The sequence below is a fragment of the Heliangelus exortis genome, chromosome 7, assembly GCF_036169615.1.
Source record: "Heliangelus exortis chromosome 7, bHelExo1.hap1, whole genome shotgun sequence".
NCBI lineage: Eukaryota > Metazoa > Chordata > Aves > Apodiformes > Trochilidae > Heliangelus > Heliangelus exortis.
In genome coordinates, this window is record NC_092428.1 from 7295482 (window position 1) to 7313470 (window position 17989).

General features: G+C 47.4%; 1 protein-coding gene across 1 annotated transcript; it reads right to left on the bottom strand.

Annotated features, from left to right (window-relative positions):
* Positions 1-1851: 1851 nt before the first annotated feature.
* Positions 1852-17829, bottom strand: ARHGAP19 (Rho GTPase activating protein 19). The gene is made up of 12 exons (XM_071748502.1): positions 17750-17829; positions 15052-15317; positions 10619-10699; positions 10071-10280; positions 9246-9472; positions 8619-8705; positions 7630-7695; positions 6703-6891; positions 5869-5967; positions 5192-5284; positions 4761-4829; positions 1852-4543 (listed from the first exon to the last, which is right to left on the bottom strand). The coding sequence occupies exons 1-12, from the start codon at positions 17776-17778 to the stop codon at positions 4487-4489; spliced, it is 1473 nt and encodes a 490-aa protein (XP_071604603.1). The 5' UTR covers positions 17779-17829; the 3' UTR covers positions 1852-4486.
* Positions 17830-17989: the final 160 nt, after the last annotated feature.

The following is a 17989-nucleotide window of genomic DNA, read 5'->3' on the forward strand; positions in this document are numbered from 1 at the left end:
CCAACAGCCTGGGAAAGGGGCCTGGTTTAATCCACAAGAGGTGGGACTGGGAAGGGGAGTAAAGCCCACAGCAGTGAAGGGAAGCTCTGGTTCCCCCAGCTCCGACTGAAATTGGCACCTGGAGGGCTGGTGCTGGGTGAGGGACAGACAGGGATAGCTTAAACTCACTTCAAGACACAGGCACCCAGAAATTACCCCGTTGCATTCCTCATGTGTGGGCACTACTCAGGAATAAAGCTGGGCTGTAGCAGGAGGGGGTCAGAGAGCTGGTGCCAGCTAGAGATCCACTGCGGTCTACAGCACAGTAGGTCAGTGCAGGGCCCAGCAGTGATCCTGGCATCTACACGCCTGTAGAATTTATGAGCTTCAGCATGAAACCCTCACCGGGGGGATGAACAAACTGAACTAAACATGGTAATTTATTCATGCCATGAAAAAATATTAGTTAATCCAAGCCAATGAGATTGTAAAGCCTGATAACTGGCCTGGCTGGTGCCAATATCTGTCGCTAGCAGTACTCATGTTTTTTGTCTACACTGTTGCCCCAGGCAGCGAGATGCAGCAGCAGCATGACAGCTCCCAGCCACACATGATAATTTAAGAGAGAAAAATCTTATTTCAACACTGAAGCAGGGCATAACAGCTTAAAAAAAAATCAAGACAACTTGCAAAAAAATTATTTAGATAGCAGTGACACTCTGCAGAACTTATTTGCAAGTCTGTGCCAAGGAATTTGAGATAAAAACTAGTAAGATGAAGGATGAGTGCTGCTTGTTTGCTTTGTAATGCCACTGCTGTGCAGGAGTATCAACAGGCCAAAACAAACACTGAAAGCTGAGCCATCCCCCCTCTAAATACGTACCTCTACGCAGTGTTTGGTCCCACTGGCTGCTGCCCATTTGCTTGTAGCCCAGCGTAAGTGTTTGCCTTGTGGCTGCAGGGGCTAAAAACTGTTCATTTTTAAAGTCATGTAAGCCATATAAAACTGTCACTTTGCATCACAGCTTATCAGGGAGGCGATACTTGGGTTTGCAGCATTCAAAATAGCTATTGTGAGTTTTTGTATTCCTTTGTTCAGCATTATCAAGAAGAGGAATGACTCTCTGGATTCCCATGCCCATTTTCTGGGACACAGACCCAATCCTTCCACAAACTCCAGGGAGATGGGGTACACCAGTCCCATGACACCTGACTGCAGCCCTGCAGAACAAGGCCAGGCTGAAGCTCACCCTGTGGGAAGGCAGCACTGGTTCAAACATAATGCACCAACAGCTTCTCCTGCTTGTTTTTCAGTTGCATGGAGAGGATGTTAATGAGTATCTGAGCTACGGCAGGCAAGCCCAAGGCTTTTCAAACGTGGAAGAACTTCACAGAGAAATAATCTGCATAAAATCTGAGATGCCATTATCAAGAAGGAGCAAAAGAAAATACAAGCAGAAACCATCCTCCCTCAGCCGCCAAGAGTGGCAGAGAAGAATGGCTCTACAGAGAAAAATGTATTCGTTTGATCCATTATTTATATAAAGTGGTCTTTGTAAACCTGATTTCCCATCACTCAGGATGACAGCAGGGGGGCACAGGAAAAGAAGAGGTCCAACTTCATACCTCCTAGGGAAAGACAGCCCATCTGAGGACCCTGACTCACACCAGGATCCCAGAAAGGGAACAAATTCCAGTGCCATAGGAGACCAGTGCTGTCCCTGCAGTCAGGCAGTGCCTCACCAAGCACCCCCACAGTTAAGGGTGGCAGCTCTGGGGTTCTGAGCAGACATTTCCTTCCTTTTGAAGGTGAATACACAACCAAGTCCTTGCTGTCCCAATGAAACTGCTTAAGCTGCTGAGCAAACCCACTAAAAATAAAAGCATTTAATATGGGGTTTTCATATGAACATACAGGCAGCAGTCTGAAACAGCACGTACATAGCATATATAAATAAGGACGAAAATTAAAAATACTTTGGAAACAATAGACTCTGGGAACAGTTAGTGGCTGCTCTGGGAGACATCCAAGACACATCCAAGCATGACTAAAACTTCCCCTGGCCAGTGAGAGTGTGAACACATTGGGACTACAACAGCCAAGGGTCCTAGAGGCTGAAACTGCCAGCCATCATCATCCTCTGCATATGGAGGGCAGCCTCTGGCACGGAACCCCTCCTGGGACCTCCCTGTCTGAAGACTGCACTCCCCCCCCCCCCCCCTTCAGCAGGGAAGGTATCTGAGACATGCAGAACATCAGGATGATGCCCCATAGATAACTTTCTAAGAGCTAAGCAAATCTTGGTTGTTCCAGAAGCCAGATGGAATCCCCATGCTAGAGCAATCAGTAAGGGGACAGCGGAGAGAAGAGTTAAATTCCTCTCATCTATATGGGAACAGGGTATTTAGCCTTAGGAATAAGATTGCCTTGCGAAGCAGACACCCATACAAGAGGGTGTATGCCCAAGACAAGTAGGAGCAATGGGGAGAAAGGGGATGGGATAAACAGATGCTTTACCCAGCAACCACCCCTAATGCAGGCAAGAGCAGAGATAGCAGAACCAGATCCAGCTCTCCCTGTACTACTGCTCAATCTCTGGCTCTGCCTCATCTCCATTCCGAGGCAAAGCTGAGATCCTCAGATGTCCACTAACAGCACACTGCAGGGTCAGGACAGGAGTGCAGTCTGCAAAACATGCTGACTCCCTTTGGAGAGGAGCACATAGGCAGCTTTAGCCTCCAGAGGGAATGATTACAGACACATCCAAAAAGCACATACTACTACCACAGCAAACAGCCTCTGCCCTTCTTCACAGCATCCTTGCCAGCTTGGTCCCTGAAGAACCAGAACTCTTTCTTTGCTGTGACAGAGGCTCCTGACACCAGCAACTCCCAACTCGCACATCTAGAGACCCACTACCCCCTGCATTTTCAAGACAGCTCCTCCAGTTTGGGGTCAGACTGGGGACAGGCATGACTGATAAAAGTACCAGGAACATCCCTTTGGACAGAGCAGCATGAGGCACACAGCTTTGTATCTCAAAAAAAAAAAACACCCTCAAACAGAAAACCAACACAGTAAAAAAGTGACAGATTCCAGCTAAACTGCACAGAGCTCTGATCCTGTTTTGAAAGCTCTAGCTAGTCAGATTGAACTCCCTGCTCACAACCCAATATTCACACCTCCTGCCACCAATTGTCTCAGGGACAGAGCTCTAAATCCTGTCAGCTCTCCGTTCTTAAAGATTAGAAGACAATTATAATTTGATTCCAGAGATTATTTGCTTCCATGAGAGAGGCTATGAAGTGTTTAGATGGTTCCTCAGCTGATTAAATATTTCACAGTAGTGACCCTGTGTGTTTCCTCCCCCAGAGTGCTTGCAGACAGGTACTTGGCAAGATTGGCTTATTGGAGCACTTTAGCTTAACAAGGCAGCTGACGCTGAGCAGCTGTGATGTGGGTTTATCCCATATCTAGACGGTTCCATCTCATTTCTGCAGCTCAGGCCAAAGAACTGAACCCAGTTCCAGCCCTTTCCCCCAGTTTCATGACTAATCAGCCATCAAGATACCTTAAGCCAAAGCCTTTGGCACCATTTGCAGCAGATTACAAATGGCTGGAGCCCTCTCCCACCTCTCATGCAGCCAATGTTCTGATACTGTGCAAACAGCCACCAGACTCTGCCTGCCCCAGACACTCCAGCTTCCAAAGGCCAAGCTGTCCTGCCCCAGAGAGCCTGTGCCAGCCTACTGCCCAGCTCAGCTTAGCCTCCCTGGGGGAATTCAAAGCAGAGGCACCCTGTGCTCACCAGGCAGAGCTGTGCCACGGAACAGGGAAGGCAGTGAGCACAGGCTGCCTCCCACCCAAGCTGAAACACAGGGATGAATTTACTGGGGAAGCTTCTTGGAATCATTTGGAATGATGACACCCAGAGCCTCTTCTCTTCTCCCAGGCCCATCCTCTGCTCTGTACCATTTGTGCACACCAGCCCTTCAGGAACAGCAGGGAAAAATGGAGTATGGAGGAGGCAGAGGAGGCCTGAAGAAAAGGTTAGCTTTCAGGATGTGGGTGAAGGTAGGAGTCCATCATTCTCACTGTTAACTGAGAAGAGGGAGGAAAAACAAGCCAGTGTGTTAAGAACTCAGAAAAAAAAAAAAGCAAAAAAAAAATACAGCCTAGCAACACTGTAGAGAAAGCTGAGAGTGCAAAAGGCCCCACAATGCACAGGGCTCTCCTTGTAAGCAAGCACTTCAGCTCTTCCCAGAGCCAGCAGGTCAGACATGCTGCACATTTTGGTTAGATAGTGGTTTGCCCCATAGTATAATGGAATATGCTTTATATACAGGAAGAAACAAGTCCCTGCAGTTCTTGCAAAGGTCCCGTTTCAAGAGTGCTGCCATGTTGGTGAGAGTTGCTGTGAGCCTGCAGCACTCCCCTCTCAGTGCAGCACATTATTCACAGCTTGTGAGGCTGGGCATTCCCACCCATGCGTTGGTGCGAGGCGTTTCAGAGGGATGACGAATCCTTGGAAAGCAGGTGGGCTCGCAGGCGTCTACAGGATTCCTGAAGCAGAGAATTAGAGCAATTGAATGCTTGAGACATAGAATGCCATGGAAAAAAATGCTGATGTACTGTCTTCCCCTTGTGAGGACTTCTCCCTGGAGTCTTCCCACACCTTTTGCCAAAGCAAGGCACTAGACCAGAGGCAGTGAGCAGACAGGGACAAACACAGCCATCTGTCTTGGGCTATACAAACCTCTTGTCCCACAGTTTATCTTACCTCTTTCTGCCCCTCCAAAGACTTCAGCTTTGCTTGAGACATGTGAGCTGGAGATCCACATTTCTGTAACTGAACAAGAGAGGGGAATAGGAGTAAAGAGCTGGGGAAAGTAGAGAGCATCTATCACCCAAATACACTCTTAATTTGTCTGGCCATTGGACAATGCTAGAGGCAGCAGGCTGGCCAAAGGGACAATACTGGAGTGGAGGGCCAGTGCTGTCATCCCTGCCATCCTCTCTGCTCTCCTCACAGCAGAGGACCATCCTAAGATTTGTTATCACACAGAAGTATTGGAAACTTTCTCTTGGGCAGAGAACAGCAAGCATCTCCCCAAGGATTGCTGAAATGAATGCACAAGCTGCACTTGAACTCCCTTCACGTGATGTCCCCACCACCGCAGCTGCTCCAGCTGTGCTGAGAGAGTCTCTTACCAGGTATACATTTTCTTTGCTGACTCGCTCAGGCTCTGGTGTGGCATCCCTGCTTTTTCTCTCCAGGATAACTGGGGTTCCCAAAACTTTCCGCTGCCGTAAGAAGAGAGTGCTGTTGGCTAGTGCTTAGAGTGCAAAGGGGAAAAGAAGGGGAAGGAGCAGGATGCATTGCTGGTAAGCAGATGGATGCTGGGAAAGAAAAAAGGAAGCCAAGCTGGGACAAAGACTGCAAAGCAGAATCGCCTGAAATACCATGCCACTAGGCTGAGCCTGCCTGATCATAAGGGGTTTGGGAACATACCTGAGGGCTGGACAGGAGCCCATCCTGCCAGAAGCAGGTACATGCTGCTGTAGAGCAGCCTACAGTGTGCTAACGTCTGTGCTAACAGGCTAGACTACATGACCAGCTCCCTGTCAGTCCTCATCTCATCTCAGAAAGCAACCAATCCTTCAGAAAGATGCATAGATCCTACAGAAACACGTTTCACGGATAATTACACTTTATACTAACAAGGCTTATTCTCACTGTGCTGTTCCCAGTGGATCTGTGTTCTTTGGCAGCCAATACTTTCAACAGTCCCTACCTTTGAGGGCCTCATTCAAGCCAGAACAAGGCAGAAGCAAAGAGCAACATCAGAAACTCAGAGCAGCAAGCATGGGTCAGAGGCTGCCCTTACCTTAATGAGCCCACTGAAGGAGCGTGAGCGGGTACGTCGCGGTGCTGGGGATACGGGTATCTCAGAGCCAGGAGTGAGAACTGTAGGATGCTTATTAAACTAGGAGGAAACATGAGGGCAGTATGTTAGCATGGTTACTGTACGGTTGCACCAATCCCTTGCTGCTGTATGCTGCTCTACCAACCGCCCTCTGCCTAAAACTCTTTCATACCTCAAAAATGTCTCTTTCATACCTCAAAATGGAAGATCAGCTCAGAGCTACAGGGATAAGAAAGCAGAGTAAGGACACATCTGCCACCCATGATTACAAGGAGCTTGGATATGAGGCTGCTTTGTGCTGGCTAACACATTAGCCAAAAGCAGCAACTGTTGGAGCAGAAAGGGGTATAGGGAGGAGCTGGAGGCTGGCAGCCAGGACTGGTGCTGACCATATTGACCAGCCTCTCTGAAGCAGCAGGTTTTCAGGGAACACTCACAGTTCGAGATAAGCCCAGTTTGTCCACTCCCTGCAGGTAAGAAAGAACAGGACTCTTCCCTTTCTGAGGGAGGATGTTCAACAAGGCCATGATCAGAACTGGGGAACTACTGGCTGGCAAGTCCCTGGCTTGGAAAAGAGAGCTCAAAGTACAGCTTGGTGCAGCTAACTCCACAGTCAGCTACATCAGGGATAGGCTTCCTTTTCCCCTGCCTCCCTACAGCTCTGCCCCTTCCACAGCACTAAGCCCATTCTTACCCAGCCTGCCCAGGACTAGAAACAGCTCTCAAGCCTTTAGACCCATGCCCAGGACTGTGCTGACAAGTGCACCCTGAAGAGATCTTCCCTCCCCACACTACCTGCCGGATAAGCTTCTTCTTCTTTGCAGAGTCAGGCATATTGTGGACATGGCGGAAGAGCTCCTTCAGTGCCTCCTCTGTGCGCTGCTGGGTCTCCTCCTGATGGCAAGGGTCCAGTCGGCTTCGCTTCTGAGACTTAAGGGGCTGCACCTCCTTAGGGCCAGGAGATGTCAGCAAATCCAGGTCGTCCTGGGAAAGTGGAGACAGTAGTCGCTTGCCATGCTTTAATCCAAGTGAGCCACCCATCTGAGCCAGGCTGGGAATAGTCTCGTGAGCTGCCTCAACCCCAGTGAATGCACAGGGCTGTGTTTTCGCTACCCCTCTGCAGCAGCACTGCACCAGCAGGCCCTGTGCCAAGAAAAGGTGACAGCACTACAAAGGTGACCCCATTGCTTCTTCCCTCCCCTCCTGGATGCCAGCTGCAGAATCCCTTCCAGACTTGAGAAGGGTCAGCACAGCTCCTTATAACGTATCTTCACTCTACTGCAGCTATATGAGGCAGGGAAGCATTTGCTGGCAAGAGACAGACAAATATTGTCCCAGTGGCAGCAAGTAGCCTTTATCCCAGCCCCTCTTCCAAGCAGCCTGGCCAAGGCAACAGCCTTGGCACGTCTGGCTGTTTAGAAAGCACAACCCCATGAAGAAGCAGGTGCTGCATGTACTGGGCACTGGGAGCAGGTTTGCTGCTAAACAGGGGCTGGTAGCTTTCCCTGTGCTTTTGATTAACAGATGCTTCAACTCTGCCCAATTTCCCTAATGCAGCAGCCTTCACTGCCACACCATATGGTTCCTCCACTCCTGCTCTCTGACAGATCCTCTTTCATGACTTGTTTTTGTTTCCAGCTTCTTTCACTCATAAGGATCCCTTCATAGCATCACAGCCTCAGCCCTTCCATGGAGGGCAGGTGCTGCATTTGCTGGCTTTACCTTGGATGTGTGGGCTCTGGATCCCAGGTAGTGCAGCCTGGCACACTCTCGGATGTATACTGGGGCCTGTGATGATGAGCAGAGAAAAGGCCACACATTATGTTTAGTGTGTTTGGCCCTGAGGCAAGAGCAGCCCCAGCGAGAGCTCTGTTCAACTATGTCACACAACCAACTTCCATCAAGACTCACTGATGGGATTTCATGTCCCCAGTGCTGTCCTTGTTCACAGTTTCCTATTGATGCAGACAACCAGCACAAGTGGAACACAGAGTAATAGCAGGGCTCTGCAGAAACTTTTTCCAAGAAGTTCCCCCAGCCATGAGCTGGCCACACTGGGGTTTGACAAAGAGGGTGGAAGGGGAACATTCTATGGGAGGACTCTGGCAGAGTAGGAGCCTACAGTCACCAGGAAGGTCCCCAGAAATCAAGAGACTGCCTGTTGCAGAAACACCCCCATGGGGGAACCTGCAGACAGCCCCACACTCCTGGCAGCACTTCACTTTGACCTAGACAGGGGCTCAAGATTGCAGGCTGTGCTTCTAATGGCAGTGGGTTGACTACCACTTGCAGAGAAGTTCATAACAAAATGACACACTGTATGAGGGATTCAGCTCTGGGCACTACTCATCCAGAACAAAGCCCTTCAGTTTCCTTATCCTACCAGAAACCAAGGGGAACCCAGTGGCTACCTGACCCCAGGAATCAGGTTTCCTGACTGGGCAGCAGGGGCTGGGTGCCCAGCAGAGGGTGGTATTACTGCACCATGCTCCTGACCTGCCCAGGAAAGCCACCTCCAGCGTGTCCTCCTCCTGGGCTGTCTACCCAGCAAAGATCTCCACCCTAGTACAGTTTCTTGTAGGAATCCTCCTTTTTCTACCGTGGAAGAGAGCACCCACAATTAACACTTGACACCTGTGATCTGTCTAGACAAGGGACATTCATTCTCCTGCTGAAGGGCCAGGGAGGGCAAGAACTTAAAGCGCACTCACCTTGAAGAGTTTTTGAGAATGTTTGATCATAAAGGTCACTCCATTGTTTAGCTTTGTGATATTCTCCTGAAGGTCATTTGCTGTCACCTGGCAAGGAGAGACACAGCCAAAGGCACAGCAGTTAGAAGGGGATGAGGAAAGATCTCTGCTGCCCTTGCTGTCTCCGAGACATACACACACACAGTGCCTCATCAGAAGACCTACTCCAAGGAGAGAAGGCAGGGCTCACAGCACACCAACAACAGAGCTCACAGAGCCAAAGCTGCTCTGAAAGGAGAACTAGACAGCTCTGGGGCAAAACACCAGCAATATAAGGAACCTTAAGAGAGAGACCTGCAAGGTTTGTCTAGAGTTCTTATTCTTAACAGAAGGACTGTGCTGCTGTGCTTTCAGCTTTACTGAAAGAGATGAAGCATCAGTTCAGATTAGACCTACAGCAGGTCTGGACTGAATGCTTAGGACTGAGTACTACCAGAAAGCTCCATCACACCGTCCCACAGCCTCCAGTCCTCACACCATTGTATCAGTATTAATCTTCCCATCTTGGCTCTTCCCCCGTAGACCTGCCAAGCCTCTGCTTTCTACCTTGCTTTCTATCCCATCCACAGACACTGAGGCATTGCTCACATTTCTGGGCCACAGGATGTGGGGTGCAAACATGAGGGCAAGATTGTGGGCAGACATCTTGTTCTTGTCCTGCTTCTTGGCAGTCTGGTAGAGCAAGTCCAGCAGCAGTTTGAGCAGACTGCGGTTGGGTGCGGGAAGGATCAAAAACAGCAGCTGGAGGGCTTCAATTTGGCGTTCTTTGTCTGGAGTGCTGGTCTTATTGCCCTTCTCATCAAACAGGGTCAAGTCTGTCAAATCACAAGGCAGAACATGAAGGACATACATTACCTTCCTTAACAGGAAGCCTATTGCAACCAACTACCCTTCCCTCTTCACATGCAAATTTCCTCTAAACTCCTGCACAGTTCTTGGCCCTCCCTCTCTCTCCCCTCCAAACCCAAGGCTCCCCACCCGAGGAGCTGCTCTGTGGTATTCCTCCCACAGGACAACACAGTTGTGAAGAGTTGCGATGAGCTGAAGGCAAGGCAGAGGAAGTTCACATAAGGTAGCTCAGTAACAGTTGTTAAGTACACAGAAAACACACCTTGCTCAGGAGACCCCCAGACTTAAAACAGAGGAAGATTCAGGTTACCAGTGTGGGTTCTACTGTCTGTATGTTTATTGTTGGAGAGAGAAGAATGGACTAGATAGACTTGGTCTGATTCCTAAGGGGTTTTGGTTCCAGTCTTTCCACAACTAGACTGAGATGGCACGAAATTCCTTCTTACACCCTGTCTTGAAGGATTACAATTCTGCAGCCTAGTGTGCAGCTCTGTAGCATTACCAGCTTCCTAGGAGGCTAGCTCTATTCCCTCTACTCACCACTGCCTCTTCCTACTCACTCACCTGCAATTTTCAGGTGAGCATGGAAGTGCTTGTGTGTCAGTAGCGGCTCTGGTAATTCACCCAGGAACATCTTAAGCAAGGTGGCCACATCGTTGGAATGAAACTCCCCAGAGTCCAGGTCAATATCTGTACCACTGTTCAGAGCATCCTTTAGGATCTGTTGTCTGATGCTGTTGCCTGGCACCCGAAACAAGCCTTCTGCTCTTAGATCTGCTCAGCAGAGGGGACAAAAAAAGGCCACTAATGAATCAGAGGCTGATTCCCATTTTCTTACTAAAGGAGATCCCTCCCCTTTCCTGAGCTTGACGGCAAACCTCAATGACCTGCATTCAGGGACAAGATTTCAAGCTGGCTCCCCTCAGTAGAAAAAGGCCATGTGCAGAGGGACAGAGATTAACATCTCTGCTAGGCAATTCTGGGGAACAGTTGTCTAGTCCAGCGACAAACCCTTACTGCTGGAGAGCTCAGAGCTTTTCAGTCTGTCTGCACAAGAGACCTGAAGTGGTCCAGACAGATACCCTGTGGGAGAGGAAAACAGAGTCACTTACTTTTGTGCAGATACTCGATCAGCTGGGAGACCTGTGCAATGCCTTCTTCTGTCAGCGGTGAGCCAAACACCACCCCTTTCTCTGCAGAACAGAAGATAATGTGTTCAGGCAGCTCAGAGTCCAGCAGCCACAGACATGAGTGGTCCCCAAAGAACAGGATCTCAGCATGCAAGGACCAGTGCCAAAATACACTAAGGGTGAAGGTCAAAAGGACCACCACAGATGTGAGGTCTCACAAGTCACTTCATCTCACCATGCTGTACTTACAAGCACTTCATCATCCTGCTTCTTACCTCAGCTTAATTATAGTTTTTATCAGCTAAAGCAAAGATTCTCTAGCTCCTGAAAAGAAAACAACACCAGAACAGATGCTTCAGTTTTAAAGGGCATATCATGCACAAGCCTGGACTTTATGGAAACAGCAAAGTGGAAAGGGCAGATGTGACAGCAGGGACTGCCCGGGTACCACATTTGCACATTCCACACCTGGAAAGGAACATCCAGATGAATCCTCACCATGGTTTGGCACAGAGTGATGCAGAAAGAAGGGCTGCAGTAATGAGACTATGGGAGAGGAAGAAAGCACTAGTGGGGAGAGCAGATATGATCCAACTGGCTCACACTAGCCTCCTTTTCAGGGATGGGTAAACCCTGGAATTCCCTAATTGCAATGAATCTCTCTTCCATGCCCGCTAACTTGGTATGTATACAGTAACGTATGAAGGATCAGAAAGCTGAACAAGGAAAAGCTTAAAAAAAAAAAAGAAAAGAAAAAAAAAAAGCTAAAAAAACCCCCAAGAAAACAAAACAAAAAAAACACTAAAAAAAAAAAAAGTAAAAAAAGAAAAACTAAATCAGAGTAGCAAAGCAATGAGCTGGGCCCTTCTCCATAACAAGCGGACAGCTCCTGAAATTTGCTTTCATCTCATGAGGCTGTTACAGATCAGGCATGAGTTGCCAGCTCCAGAACTTCATTCAGCACAGGCTACAGCTCTGAAAGGATACAGAAGCACCTTAGCTGAAAGGAAGGAGAACCTCACACAGAAGGAACCATTTGATGAGAAGCCCATTTAACTGGAAGGCACTGTTCAATCAATGCAGAAAACTGTTCCTGTCCAGAGAGGGACTCCGCAGGGAAAAGAGTGGTTATTCAGCAGGACAGTATTTTCTAATAAATGGAGTCCTGCTGGTGAGAGGTGTTTTCCATCAGACACACAAAGCCAGCAAGGTCTGTCCCTCAGAAAGCTGAAGCAGCTCCCAGGAGCTTCACTGGCAGCAGCCAGAGAGCCCTGAGCACCACTTCTTCCCTCAGATGCATATAAGTTTGACTAATAGTCTATACCACAAAATGTGATGACTGGGTCTGAAAACTGGAACCAGGTACAGAGCTGGTTTGTCCTGCTCTTGCACTTAGGCTTCAAAGAGCCAATAGGTTTAAGGAAAGAATATACCTCCCTTCTCCATGACCTGACTGCCAGGTGCATGGACCACTTCTGAGGGCAAGCTGGGCATTTGCACCCCAGCTGTCTGTGTCTCCATAATTTTACAACTGATACCCCAGCAATTCAAGCAATGCACTAGCTGGTCTGATAAAAGTTCTCTCCTACAAGCTTCCTCTTGCCTTTTTTTTTCCCCTCATGGCACATTTTTATTTTACTGTCCTTTGGTCTATTGTATTACAGATCTTACTGTTCTGTGGTGTTGATGCTCACAGTATGTGGTAAAGACCTGGTTAACCCTGTGCACTTCTCTAGCAGCCTTAATGTTCAACTAAATTTATTCCGCCTGAAGAATGCTCCACTTTCTTCCAGGACTTCTGAAATACATAGTAAGCCACCAAGAACTCCAGCCCCCTGTTAAGTCAAGAACTTTCTAATCTCCCTCTGATAAAGCTCACGCTTCAGTCTTGCAGGAGAAAGGAGGGCAACGTGACCTCTTGATCCACATATAAGATCTGAAAGGCTTGAGTGCAAGGAGAGAGAAACCTTGGCAAAAGATTCTTGTCCTTGAAGAAAACTAAGCTCATTAGACATTCAACAGATAGGATCAAGAGTAGCCAGGAAGAGGAGAGGAAAATACATCTTGAGACATGCAGGGTCTGACAAATTTGATTTACTTTTGAAGTCAGAAGCTGATATCTGAATGAGAATTGGATTCTCAAAGAAACTTGAAAGAAGTGCCTGAAGAATGGATGCTGAGTTATGAAGGCTTAGATGTTATTGTACAATTGCTTCTGAAACTAAGAAGCAGCATGAGACTGAGAGTTTCCTAATGCTCAAAGGAGTATAAGTATTTGCAGTTTGATCATCTCTGAGCTCTATGGTCCTTGCCCTCTGGCTTTGAAGAAATAAAACCTGTTTGTTTTATCTGGTCTATGACATGAAGAAAAACAAATGATGGCTCCAAGATGAAACACGCAGTACATGAAACCAATTTTCTCTGTAGGAACAAACTACTTTTTCTCAGAGTTTGGCCTAGGAGTTCACAGACAGTGCCTGTCAATGCAGGGAGTCACTGCCATTTCAGCCTGGGAGTGCAGCCAGCAGACTTGGAAACATCTGCTAGCTGAAGTGAGACACATGGCCATGGAAAAGTCTGAAAGGGAAGGAGGAGCTCTTGGGGAAGAGAGCTAACAGGAGATGTCAGGTCTGATAAGAGCAGTGCTCCAGCAGAGTATAGATAATTCTAAAAAATGAGCTAGAGAAGGCTCCCAAGCCCCCTGCTAGTAGGTTTTGACAAGAATAGGGAAGTTTCTATACATGCTAAGAAAACAATTTTACTCACTTCTGTTTGTCAAGTGACAAGTGTCTGAATTTAAGCTATCCTGCTACTTTCCTGGAACAGAGGCAGGAACAGTAACAGACATAAGCACAGCCCAACTGTAGTTTGGGTGTGCAGTGTGAAGACCTATTAATATGGAGCAGCAAGATAAGCCATGGCAATATTGAATAATTCTCACCTAAGGATGCTAAAGGACTTATTTGCAGTACTTGATTTTCCCCTGCAGTCCTGTCCAGCCCAAGGCGAGTCTATCTACCATGGTTCCCACTGGGTGAGTCAGGAGTGGAGGGCTGAAGCCAGCACCAGAAAATTCAGCCTGAGCAGTTGAGCTGCAGAACTTGCCCTTATAAAACACAATGGAGAAATAGGTTGGGTAGAATCAAAACCACTTAGAGACACTACATAAAGGTCGGGGGAAAAAAATGAAGCTGTATTTGAACATAGTGATAGCTCCCTACTCAGAGGTACTGACAATAGCAGAATTGCTCAAAGAAGGGAAGAGTAATTAAAAGTGCTCAACCTCAGGCTGCCAACATCTGAAGGCAGCTACCCACAGCTTCTCTGCCAGCAGACAGCCAGTCTAGCTAGGAAACCAGAGCTGACAGGAATGTGAGAGGTGCACAGATGGAGGCACTTTCTGTCTAGATGAGTGAGAAGGTTTAACTGAACTTACCAGGAGAACCAGGCTCCCCTTGAGTGTGGGCAGAGGTGGGACAAGGCACACACACACAGAGAACACTCGCTTAGTTACAACAAAACAGAGTGGTGAATGCCAAGATGTGAACACAAGAGGATCTGAACACAACTATGCTCAAAAGCAAATCTCAGACTTCTGAGAAGGGGCCTGAGGCAAATGTTCCATAACCAAGACAGCTGTACTTGAAAGAGAAGATAAAAATAGTCAGTTTACCAGAAGAAAACTCCAGATGAATGCTTCTCTGAGAGAAAAAGAGAAATAATGTCCTCTCCTGGGGGGCTCTGTCACTGACTCACTGGACTGGGATATGGATTGCAGAAGCACTGGTGTTTGCATGGGAGATGCTTAAAGATTTCTGAGCTGCACAGACAAGACCTTCCAGAGAGCTGGAACAGCAACTGAAGGATACACTGGACCCTAAATGAAGTCAGTGGCCTGTAAAACCTGGGCATTATTGTTCTTCACGGAACCTGATGTTCTTGGCCTTCACTGATATTCCATCACTAATGAGGAAAGCTAATGAGAACAGAGCATGGATTAGATGGACACAAACAAGCAGAGGGACAAGGACACCTCGGTGATATTGGAAGAACCAGCAGCTTGTTCAGGCACTCCTCTCCATCTCAGCATTATCCACAGAGCCAGACCAGGAACACTTGGGAACTAAAACTGTCTCTGGTTTTTGCTGCACAGAGAGCAGCTGACCCACTGAGACCAGCCTGACATAAACCACAGCAATAATTCTCTGAAGAAGGGTACTCTAGAAGTGGCAGGGCATTTTCAGGATGAACCTCCTAGCCTCTGTTTTGCGCCTTTCTAGAGAAATCTCCAGTTACAAACTTACAGCACTAGGCATTCATCAAGAGCTCAAAACCAACAGGCTTACACCCAAAGTTTTGCAAACTCTGTAACAGATGATGACAGCACCACTGTAAAGGTGGGCACCAGAACTCACCCTTGCGCTTCAACGACATCAGAGAACGAAAAAATCCAGAGGCTGTGCTGTTTGCCCCAGGCAGCTTTGGGTCCTCCTCTCCCATCAGCTGGGCCAGCTCTGTCCCAGGCAAGTCAATGAGCCTGGTAATGTTGCTGACCACCAGCTCTGTGAACACCTCTGGTTTTTCATGGCGCAGCTTTTCCACAAAGAAGTCAGGATTGAAGATGATGGGCTGGCTGCGGAGGGAGGAGTCATTGCAAATTACAAAATTGCAGATGGCATCACTGGAAGAAAAGAGAAGAAGAAAAAAATACAGTAACTACTCATTGCTTGTTTTTTTTACAGCCAGCTGGTCTGCCCTGAAGGAGACATCTGCTGACACAGGAGCTACCAGTCTACACCACCAGCACTGTCTGTCTTGGGTGAGTGTTCATCACAGCACAGTTACATTTCCCTTTGGAGCCGAACCATTTCTGGCCTGCTTGTATAACACAGCCCTAGACTAGCAGCCCTTAGTGTGATGGTAACATATGCAACACATCACAACATCCAACTAAAAATTTCACTGTTATCTACATCCTTCTAGCTCAGGCAGCTAAGGCACCCAATGCTTTATGTTAACTTACTGCTCTCAGTCATAGGCAAATTTGACTTTGTATCCTTTCCTGCCCAGAAATTCACTCCCTGTGGCCTGAAAGTCTAAATCTCAATCTTTTTTCCAAGGTCATCTCTTACTCATCAGTTCCCATTGCTGTTCCATCATCACTACCTTCCTACCAACAAGTAGAAAGTTCTCATGCTCTGGGAGCTTGTTTTTAAGATCATGAAGTGTGCAATAACACTGACCTCCAGTTCTGCTAGGGATGTGGTCAAACACTCCCAGGTGACAAGCTGCCAACCCTTGGTTACTGCTCTCTGAAGCTACAATAACTGACCAGGGTTCCTTGAGGAACCTTTAGTAACCTTTCTCCTAGTACACCTCTTTTTGACTCACCCAGTTCTTGCCTCTTCTTCAGGCTGCCCTTTATCCAACCTCCCTATTCAATGCTGACACCTACTTTCTCCACTTCATAGCTTCTCATGTGGCACGGGAAAAGGCATGCATCTGAGGCACTGCTCTGCTAAGGGTTACCTAGAGCAGATACTTACCCTAATAGAGGCTAGGTAAGCTACATTTACCATGTCTAAAATCAAAATCAAGAGTGGTCTCAGGTTAACCATTGCTCTTAAAGCTCACACTTAAAGCTTGTCCCAATTTCCATCTCTCTCTAGAGGATCTACCTCTCCTCTCACAATCTTCCCACCACTGTTTCAAACACTTGCTTTTGAAGTTGAGCCCAAAGACTAGAGTTGCCTAGCTTGCTTCTCCAGCCCCTCTTTTCCTTAAATGTGGGAATTAGTATCATTATTCTGCAGTCACAAACTACTGCTCAACATCTTACTCTGTTAGTAAGTTCTGGTCTGGTCCTCTGAGTTGGTTTGACAGTTGTTCCAGGGCTCTGGGTGAAGGCTGCCTACCCACCCAGCTTGCACACCCTGTGTGGCATTCCCCAATCCTTTAATCATTCGTTCTTGGACTCTTTGATAATACTTTTTATACTGTTTCATCGTTCCTCCCCAGTCATGAGCTCCCACTGAACACTATTTCCCAACATCAGCTGCCAAGTGCACAGGTAATAATAGAAAATTATGGTTCTGATGTAAATTGACAGTACCTAAAGAAGGGGAGGACATCAAAGCCCAACTACAAGTAACCCAACTACAGCCTGCCCCCATGCAATATCTGTGAATCCAGCAGTTATCTGAGCTAGAGATGCACATCTTCGATCTGAAAGACCAACTTGGTGTGATTTCCAGGATGCGTGATCAGAATAAGAGAATAAAAGCTGGGACTCATCCTATACAAGGAGAAAGACACTTGATGAAATCAGAGGAAACCAGGCTCTCAGCAATGCTTGCATCGTGAGAATCAGCACAAAACCCTCTCCCCTTGCCACTGCTCTCCACTAGCATCAAAGACTCCTTCAAGAGGATGGAGAGAAGGAAGTTCTACAAGGCAGACCTCAAGGCAAACTGCCAGGACATATAAAATTTTAGAAAGCTCTTAAAGGCTCCCAGCTGCATGGCTCAGAGGGGCCTAGTGAGCATGTTGGTGACACCAAATGGGGGCCATATATTTCTAAGTACCTCCCAGACTGTTTTTCAGCAGTTTGTTATCAGCAATAAATCAAGACCAAAATGCAACAACTCAGTATCAGCTGCCAAAAAGCAACTGCCAATCCATCTGATCATATTCGCATTTTATTGCACAGGGCTACAATGCACAAGCAAGTGCCAACTCTTCCCATAATGTGGAGCAAGCCCTTTGCCTGAAACCCATGACAGCTCATTCTGTGGCAATACAGATCCTGAGAAGGGTTAATAGCAAGTGTATAGGCCCAGTGACCCTGCCTGCAATGATCCGTGCAGTGTTATTCACTTGCTAGCAGTTTTGTTTCCCCACAGAGAAGATATGCAAATACTTTGCAGCAGTTACATTAAGCATCACAGATTATCTGCTCCCTCTGACAATTAGATATCTAGATTCAGAGAAAGAAAATTAAACAATTTTGTCAACTAGAACTGACTGACATGACTTCTCCACACAGCATTACAAGTTGTACAGAGTTTAACAACATTTAATGTAAAAATAAATAGAAAAAAGTAAATTTCTTACATGAGTGCTGAGAGCTTTTGGAGAGGCATTAGGAAGCAGAGACAGGGAAAAGAACTTGCTCCTTGTTTCCAGCAACAAAAGAAACCTGCCTGTCCCAGGACAGCCTATGCAAATTCCACGCATGCTATGAAACACAAGGGCGCATTATTGGGTCTGAAAGGCCCGCTTGGCACACACTGGGCATCAGCCTTCACACAGAGACAAAACAGAAAAGAAAAGCTGGACAAATTGATTCATGTC

Bases quoted from the DNA above. Each gene is read 5' to 3' on its own strand.
- ARHGAP19 (XM_071748502.1), bottom strand. From the start codon at position 17,778: ATGCCTCTCCAAAAGCTCTCAGCACTCAT. The intron at 15,318-17,749 runs GTAAGAAATTTA...CTTTTCTTCCAG, and splicing joins CAAAAGCTCTCAGCACTCAT to TGATGCCATCTGCAATTTTG. The intron at 4,544-4,760 runs GTAAGATAAACT...TCTCTGCTTCAG, and splicing joins CTTTGGAGGGGCAGAAAGAG to GAATCCTGTAGACGCCTGCG.